General features: G+C 42.3%; 2 protein-coding genes across 2 annotated transcripts in view; both read right to left on the bottom strand.

The window, feature by feature from the left end:
- Window positions 1-332: 332 nt before the first annotated feature.
- LOC310648247 (homeobox protein Hox-B7-like) lies at window positions 333-4,599 on the bottom strand (the record flags this gene model as incomplete). The annotated part of the gene is made up of 2 exons (XM_083375992.1): window positions 333-892; window positions 4,200-4,599. 2 exons carry the CDS (start codon window positions 4,597-4,599, stop codon window positions 639-641), a joined length of 654 nt encoding a protein of 217 aa, XP_083232118.1. The 3' UTR covers window positions 333-638.
- A 4,404-nt stretch (window positions 4,600-9,003) lies between these two features.
- Window positions 9,004-9,093, bottom strand: part of LOC310648245 (homeobox protein Hox-B8-like) — a gene marked incomplete at both ends in the record, with an annotated part of 1,234 nt that continues 1,144 nt past the window's right edge. The window contains 2 exon segments of the mRNA XM_083375991.1: window positions 9,004-9,065; window positions 9,068-9,093. The exon segment at window positions 9,068-9,093 is cut by the window's right edge and continues 216 nt beyond it. Of these exon segments, the coding sequence (XP_083232117.1) occupies window positions 9,004-9,065; window positions 9,068-9,093 (88 nt within the window).

Below are 9,093 nucleotides of genomic sequence, written 5' to 3'. Positions count from 1 at the left end.
AAAACAGGATAAAATAAAATAAAAAATACAGCACCAGTAATCCAACATAGAGGCACAAACCTAAGAAGAGGAAGATGGGAATCTTATAGAATTATGTACAACAATTGCCTTCTGCTAAGTTTTGTGTTCCCTTCATACATTTGGAGTTCACAGTTTTTCTAAAAGTGCTAACCATGTCAACATTTTTACTTCATAATACAAGACGATAAAGAGAGGGAAATTTTAAACAGGAAGATTTACAAATACTTGGACTATATGTATACCCACATGAAAACAAAACAGTTATCCAGATTGGATTCTAAAGAGACATTTAATAGGTAGATTTCCTTTTTTGTTGTAGAAAAACAAAATAAGAGAGAAGTGTTAATATAGGTAGTTTTCTAAGTATCAAGAAAGAATCCTTTCAGTTTGCTTATATGTTTGTTTCTTGTTTCAATGTAAGGTCTTATTATAATAATTTTTACATTTCCCTCTAAATTTCTGGAACAGTGTGGTCATCCATCTTTCTTTCTTTTTCTTTCTTTCTCTTTTTCTTCTTTTTGTTTTTCCTTCTTTCTTTCTTTCTCTTTCTTGCTTTCTCCCCCCTTTTTTCAGTTCCATTCTCTCTTCCATTTCCACTTTCACCCCTTCTTTTTCTTTCACTCTTCTTCATCTTCTTCAGCCTCTGGATTTTCCTGACTATTTGAGCCTGGCCCTGCAGGTTTGTTTTCTTTTTTCCACTTCATCCGTCTGTTCTGGAACCAGATTTTGATCTGTCTTTCTGTAAGACATAAGGCATGGGCTATCTCAATGCGTCGCCTTCTGGTCAAGTAACGGTTGTAATGGAATTCCTTCTCCAATTCCAGGGTCTGGTACCTGGTGTAGGTCTGGCGGCCTCTCTTTCTGTCAGTCCCTGCAAAACAATAAAGTAAAATTTTATAACTTTATTTTAGTTTTCACTTCCTCATGTGTGCCTGTGTGTATTTTAACATGCAAAGGAAAGTATGATATTGCATACTCTAAATTTTACCAATGAATTTTTTCAGCTTCTTTAGGCAGGAATTTAATGTTCAGTTCTATAGTTTCAAATAAATGTTGTAGGATATCAGGTGCACAACTTAAGCTTACTGATACTTATTTGTTGAATTTAAGGCAAAGATTGCTGATTGAATGAATTTGGTATAAATTACTGGTGATGCAAATTTTGTTCAGGAGATTCAATGCATTTTTTAAAATGTCCAGTTTCCTGTCCCTACCAATAAAGATCAGTAAAAAATTCCTGTTGAGGAATGGAAGCATGAATGAAATTTCTGGTAAAAGCTTGCTATTTATTTTCTCATAAGACATGTGATAAGTGTTAAACCATGCAACAAGAATTGAGGTGGATGAAATTACAAGGAAGCTTCTTCCCTGAAGAAATTTCCACATCTGGTAAACCTCTTTAAATCAGAGAAGGTTAATGTGTGGGTAATGTTACTTCCTTCCTTTTTCAGGTTATGTTTTGTTTTATTCCACCCCTTCCCCAGAGGGGGGAAAAATGATATTTGGATTTTTTTTCATTAGGTAATTTGGAAGCTGCTGGGCTCAGTTAGTCGACATGGGTATTCCTTCCCAAGCCAAGCATCCTTTCTTTGGCCACAAATATTTACTTGGGCATCCAAAGAATCTGGATTCAAACCAGGAATTAATTCTGCAGTCATTTCTTGCTGGCCTGATTCTTCTAACAGGTTCGAGGCTCATGCTTTTGATTAAAATGGGTTTGTAAGAGCTAAAACAGCCCTACTTTAATTCTCTGAAATGTGTTGATTTAGTATATTTACTGTTTAGCAAAAGGGGGAGAGGGGGCATAGGTCTTTGGGTCTTGAAAAAAAGAGGAACAAAGTCAGCTGGATATGAAGAGGGTGAAAATAAGATGTCTGTGGAATGTGGGTTGTAAACTCTGCTGAACAGAAGGCTGCACTGGCCAGTCTTGCTTCAGCAGTGGAGTCTCCCAATTCCAGGCAAGTTGCAAGGAAATGCAGGGGGTGGGGAGCATGGGGGGGAGGTGAGGGGGAGAAATAGAGACTGAGAGGAAATAAGCCCAGTTTTCATTTCATTACTCAGAATGGGGAAAGAAGCTGCCAGACCTTCAATAAAGGGGTCTGCCTGGAGATCTGCTTGCACTCCTTCCTTCAATATTTTGCCTTCTCTTCCAGCAGCAAACCAAAAAGAATCCCTTTGCCCTACTACCAGGAGCTGCTGCTATTGCTATTTTTAAAAAAGTGAAGGGAAAAAAGGATGTCCTTAATTGCCTCTCCTCCACCCCCTCCAAAAAACACCAAAGCTGGGCTTTGATATGCAATTTGTAAATCACAGTTTATGGATTACCTAATAAGAAAGAAAAGTTAACCTTTTATGTTAGCTCTTGAAGTTACTGCAGCTACTGTGCCTTCATGTTCACACACACACACCCTTTGTTTTCCCCTCACACACACACCCCTTTCATCTCCTTCCACACCATTTGGATAGAGACCTGGCCTGAATTTTTGCCCACACCCACCTCTTTCCATTTGAGAGAGCCTTTCCTATTCCTATAGACATCCATTTAGTTACCTCAGACAGAATCCTGTTCCCTCTCCAAATAACTATTTTGACTAACATTGTAGCTGTGGAAGAATATGTGGGGAATTTGTCCCCTTGCAATTTTCTCATCACCTCTAGCCTCAGTACTTGCTGGTCCAACAGAAGTCTAAACAATTTTCTTACATTCAATTACTGAGGGAAAGAGGAATCTCCCAATGTTTGACTTTTGCCTTTCTCAGCCTGTTAGTTCCTAAGAAATTTAACATAAACTCGAAAAGGCAATATTAAGAGACACATCATATTTAATATGGAGTCATATATATGATTACTCAGAGGCAAATACTAGTGAATTCCCTTCAGATATGTGTGTATAGGTTTGCAGCCTAAATATAGTTTTCTTCCACTTCAAGCCTGATGTATTCTGTGCTCCTCAGAAGTCTACATCTGTAGGGTTAGTTGTGGTTTTAATGCAGCCTGCTTGTTCTGCTGGAATCCTGTAACAGTAATTGGTATAAGGGGGTTGATTTGTGGTAATAAGAATCACCAATCCCACCAAGCATGGAAGAGAAATCTGGCTCTGAGGAGAAGCACAGAGTTATTATTGAATGTGATAATGGTGCTATAATGGGTTAAGGACAGTTGAGTCTAGAGAGCCCAGTGATGGAAGCTCCCTTTCTTCCCTGTGCCTTAGGGTGTAACTTACATTGCCTTTCCTAACACCAGGTAGAGGACAGAGAAAAGTAGGCAGGTTAGGCTGTTGGTACTTAATACAGACTACACACAATTGGGAAGGGGGGAGATTAGGTGTAACAAGTGCAACCTATGCATCTCTTCTACTCTTACAGAGTTCTTTGGTACCGCAGGAAATCTCTTATGTACATTCCTGTTCCAAAACTTGATACCCAGACACATTTTAGAGTGGATGGTGGAAAGAACCATATTCTCTGATTCCCTTTCCGATTTCCAGAGTCTGGTGGGTCTGAACTGCGCCTGCAATTGCAAATCCTGAGGAGGAGAAGGACATAGGAGATCTTGTTCCGATGCAATGACCTTTTGAAAAACAAAACAAGCCCCAGCGGTGTTTGGACTCGTGTCTTCTGGGCACAAATCAACCTCTCCTCGTTTGGTTCTCTACCGCTGACTCCCCCCCCTCGCCCTTGATATCATTTAAAAATATTTGCACTGTAAAAAAGAACGCTAAGCAATCGCCACGAATCAACCTCCGGAGCAGGATCTGAGCGAAACTTCTAAGTTTTAGGTGTTAGCAATCCTTGAGGAATGAAGAAATGGTAATGAAACAAGACTTTGTCTTCTCACTGTCTATCCCTCACTCTTCTCTTCCACCTCGTTTTAATAGTACAGCTTGGTTTTCCTAAGACATCTTGTGTTCGGTATACAGGAAGCCAACAACAGAAGCAATAAATATTTAACTGTTTGTTTAAAGGTTACCTTCTTAGGGGATCTCAGCAAGAGAAGGGGGGAGGGATTGCTTTGGAGGCAAATTTCATAAAAGGAGTTCAGCACCATCTTTTCCTCCCCCATCCCCAATATCAACACTCTCCCCTCTATACACACAGAGAGAGAGAGAGAGAGAGAGAGAGACCTCTGATCCTGGTTTCTTCCGCTACCACCGCCATTGTCTCCGCCAAGGATCTCACCTGTGCTTCGCATCCAAGGATATATTCGCAAGTTGTTTTCGTGCCGCAAATCCGTGCCCCTCTTGTCGCTTTTGTTACAGTTGGGCTTGGACACGTCTCCCGGACACATCATGGAAAGGTTTTGCTCAAAGGGGGAACAGTGCATGTTGAAGGAGCTGGTGTCCACACCGTAGCCGCTGGAATACATGCCGGGGGGCTGGGGGTGCATGCCTCCCCCGCTAGTGTAGAGACCAGGCATGGAAGCCGCGAAAGAGGCCGTGGAACTGGAGCCATAGCCGGTGCGCTGGGCATTGGAAGCGAATGAGCAAGAAGTTTGCTCGGGAAACACTCCGGAAGGGAAAACCGGATTTGTAGCCTGATATTTAGAAAATAAAGCATTCGCATAGTACAATGAACTCATAATCTGGCCGGGTGATTTGTAGGCCGGGACGTTTTTGTGTCGGTTTTTACGAGGTACCGTGATATATTACGGAATTAGACTCCAGATTTACACCAAAAAGTACCCCCTTTTTCTCCCTTCGCCACGTGACTCTGGTCCACGTGATCCGAACAGCACCAATCCGCTCCGACCGACCTCCCCCCCCCTTGTAATAAGGAGAAGGGGGGAAACACTATGTATGGAATAGGGGCTGCGATTTATACAATATGATGCATCATTGATGCATCTATTCTGATAATGAACCTCCCAAGCTAGAAGCGGGAAGGAGCGAAATCATGAGCGCGGAGTCAGTAAGCCGCCGGTTGTACCACATTTCAAGTGAAGCTGGCAGGAAAAAAGATGCGGGAGGAGAGCGGCGAGGAAAACAAAATAAAGATTTGCAGTGGGTGGTTGTACCAATGGCGAGAAAAAGAGAGACAACAGACGCGAATTCAACAGTGAGAAGTGGGTCGAGGTAGAGAAACGGACCTACTTGGTTGATCCAAGCAAAAAGGGCGGCTTTAGGATTACCCAGGAAAATGTCTTTCCATTGATTTTATTTTGTTCCTCCCCCCCTCCTCTCGAGATATGAAGTCGTTCTTGACGGCATGTATGTATATGTGTTTGTATAGACTCCTTACTACTCCGTCCAGCCTGCTTAGAATACCCAAGAGCAAAATGCGGGAGTGCGAGCCAGAGAGATGCCCGCCCTATCCCGCGGCTTTGGGGCGGGTTTTATAAGCCGACATTCCACTGCCATCGCTTCCCCACCCCCGCGACGATACAGCCTCTGACCCGCCCAAATACAGGGAGTGCAGAATTATTAGGCAAGTTGTATTTTTGAGGATTAATTTTATTATTGAACAACAACCATGTTCTCAATGAACCCAAAAAACTCATTAATATCAAAGCTGAATATTTTTGGAAGTAGTTTTTAGTTTGTTTTTAGTTATAGCTATTTTAGGGGGATATCTGTGTGTGCAGGTGACTATTACTGTGCATAATTATTAGGCAACTTAACAAAAAACAAATATATACCCATTTCAATTATTTATTTTTACCAGTGAAACCAATATAACATCTCAACATTCACAAATATACATTTCTGACATTCAAAAACATAACAAAAACAAATCACTGACCAATATAGCCACCTTTCTTTGCAAGGACAGTCAAAAGCCTGCCATCCATGGATTCTGTCAGTGTTTTGATCTGTTCACCATCAACATTGCGTGCAGCAGCAACCACAGCCTCCCAGACACTGTTCAGAGAGGTGTACTGTTTTCCCTCCTTGTAAATCTCACATTTGATGATGGACCACAGGTTCTCAATGGGGTTCAGATCAGGTGAACAAGGAGGCCATGTCATTAGATTTCCTTCTTTTATACCCTTTCTTGCCAGCCACGCTGTGGAGTACTTGGACGCGTGTGATGGAGCATTGTCCTGCATGAAAATCATGTTTTTCTTGAAGGATGCAGACTTCTTCCTGTACCACTGCTTGAAGAAGGTGTCTTCCAGAAACTGGCAGTAGGACTGGGAGTTGAGCTTGACTCCATCCTCAACCCGAAAAGGCCCCACAAGCTCATCTTTGATGATACCAGCCCAAACCAGTACTCCACCTCCACCTTGCTGGCGTCTGAGTCGGACTGGAGCTCTCTGCCCTTTACCAATCCAGCCACGGGCCCATCCATCTGGCCCATCAAGACTCACTCTCATTTCATCAGTCCATAAAACCTTAGAAAAATCAGTCTTGAGATATTTCTTGGCCCAGTCTTGACTTTCAGCTTGTGTGTCTTGTTCAGTGGTGGTCGTCTTTCAGCCTTTCTTACCTTGGCCATGTCTCTGAGTATTGCACACCTTGTGCTTTTGGGCACTCCAGTGATGTTGCAGCTCTGAAATATGGCCAAACTGGTGGCAAGTGGCATCTTGGCAGCTGCACACTTGACTTTTCTCAGTTCATGGGCAGTTATTTTGCGCCTTGGTTTCTCCACACGCTTCTTGCGACCCTGTTGACTATTTTGAATGAAACGCTTGATTGTTTGATGATCACGCTTCAGAAGCTTTGCAATTTTAAGAGTGCTGCATCCCTCTGCAAGATATCTCACTATTTTTGACTTTTCTGAGCCTGTCAAGTCCTTCTTTTGACCCATTTTGCCAAAGGAAAGGAAGTTGCCTAATAATTATGCACACCTGATACAGGGTGTTGATGTCATTAGACCACACCCCTTCTCATTACAGAGATGCACATCACCTAATATGCTTAATTGGTAGTAGGCTTTCGAGCCTATACAGCTTGGAGTAAGACAACATGCATAAAGAGGATGATGTGGTCAAAATACTCATTTGCCTAATAATTCTGCACTCCCTGTATTGCCCACCCGAGCACTGGGATAGATACTATTTCAGTTGCTGCCTCTCCACCCCTTCCCGCTCCAGTAGCTTCCCTTCTGAATGCCATTCAATTCTATGTAATTTATTCCACTGCCACAGGCCTTGAGTCCCTGAGCTCGCTTTGCTTTTTCTGGTGGCCGAAGGGGGAGAGAAGGGGTGGGGGGGAGAAAAGATTACAACAGATCTCTATTTAAGCGTGTCAGTTCTGCTGGAGTCAATTACAGGGAGAAGGAAAATATGACCAGGTGGTTACTCTTTTTGCTGGGGAAGCAAGAAAAGTTTCCAAAAAAGAAGAAAAAAAGGGGGGGGGAGGAGGAAGACGGAGGGAAAAGAGATGGAAAGGCGCAAGTTTCATTGAAACTTATGAAAGCCCTAGAAGACAAATAATAAAGTTGGCCTTGCCGTTAAGAGATTGGCTGAGGTCCTCTTTTCAAGGTTAAGTTGCCCCCCAAAAAAGCGGGGAGGCATATGGAAGGACATGCGTATATCGCGAAGCTCACCGCAGGAGGGGTGGGGAGTACCAAAACTAACAAGCTTCCAGAGCCCGAAGGGGATTGGGGTTAGGTTTCCTGTTAGGAGCAGCAAGGCTGGAATTCAGCACTGACAAAATAAAAGTATCATTTGCATAACTTGTTTGAACCTAAAATGGTTATCCAATCTCCTAACCTGAAGCCATGTCAGATAAATCTGAGACACTTTTCAAAGGAAAAAAAATCTTCCCTCTCTCATTCTCTCTGCTTTCCTTCCATCTTCTCAAGTTTCCACCCAAATTTCAGGTTTATTTTCCCTGAAAGCCATAACTCTCCTCTCTGTCTTTCAAAAGGCTTTCCTCGAATGTTTTGGAAGTGTTTTTCCCCCCAACCCTTCTCTTCTGGATATCCAGGAGGAAGTGTTAAGCAGAATGAAGAAATAACAATATCGAGGGAAATTGTGGCTTGCAAACTTTATTTTAACTCCTTTCTTCTGGTGCTTCCAGCTTCAACAATAAATAGAAAAAAACGAAGAGTGAACAACAAAATATAGCATTAGTCTCCCCACCCCCAAAAAAGTAATTCACGTATACAGTATACATTCTTTTTTCTTTCACAGTAAACCTGGGGAGAGGGGACAAAAAAAGAAAACAGAAGGGAAAAACACTTTTTACAACTTCTTCCACTGTACATGCCAAATTAATGGGAAAGGCAAAAGAGAAAGCAAGAAAAAACAAGAAACACACCTTTTTTGTTCTCCCCTTTCCTTTTTTAAAAGGCAAAACACTTAAAAGGACAGGTAAGAAAAGCAAAATAGTAACCCAAAAGGAAAGAGGATTTGTGACAAACAAAAATGAAGACAACTACAGCATAAATAGGCAGTTTCATGTTGTTGAGTGTGTTTTCAGAGCTACCTGCAGAAGAGTTTACCACAACATGAGAAAACCACAAAGAGAGGCAGGGAATGAAAGAGAGAGGTATGTGTGTGTGCGCACACATATTATATATGTATGTATATTTCCGAGGATGGAGAAGAAAGAAAAACAGAAGGAGTAAGGAAGAAAGTCTTCAAAAGTGCAATACTGTGTATATTTTGTACATCATTAGCATAGCACTGATCTCAAGAAAAGGGGAAGCAAAGGAGGGAAGGTGGAGAAAAAAGATTAAGGGGGGGGAGGGAGATTTTTCACAGCCAAGATTAACAGAAGCTATTGCATTACACTATTACTAAGTCTTAAGTCTTAGCCAGAAGATGAAAAATAACAAAGAAAGCTAAAAAGACCCCATGATGTCTTTCTCTTTTAAAATATATAGTTAATTGGGGTAACCAGGAGAAGAAGACGCTCACAGCTACCTTGTTTTACAGCAATGAAAGGCGATGTCCCCCTCCCCAAGCAGTATTTTATCCTCCCCCCCCCCCCGCCCTCCGGTCGGAACCACCTCTCCTGTTAACTGGAATGAATGAAAGGACGGGGTGGGGTGGGGTGACAGTTTTCTGAGGCTTGCCTGCCCAGTCTTCTAGCGCCTACTTTTTGTTCCCCGTCTGTGTTGCTCCGTCCTCTTCCACCTTCTGCGCCCTTTCCATTGTTTCTCCAGTTTTTCTTGCTCACATTTG

The sequence above is a fragment of the Vipera ursinii genome, assembly GCF_947247035.1.
Source record: "Vipera ursinii genome assembly, chromosome: W".
NCBI lineage: Eukaryota > Metazoa > Chordata > Lepidosauria > Squamata > Viperidae > Vipera > Vipera ursinii.
The sequence above is the reverse complement of the archived record's forward strand: the minus strand, read 5'-3'. Positions and strand labels throughout refer to the sequence as shown.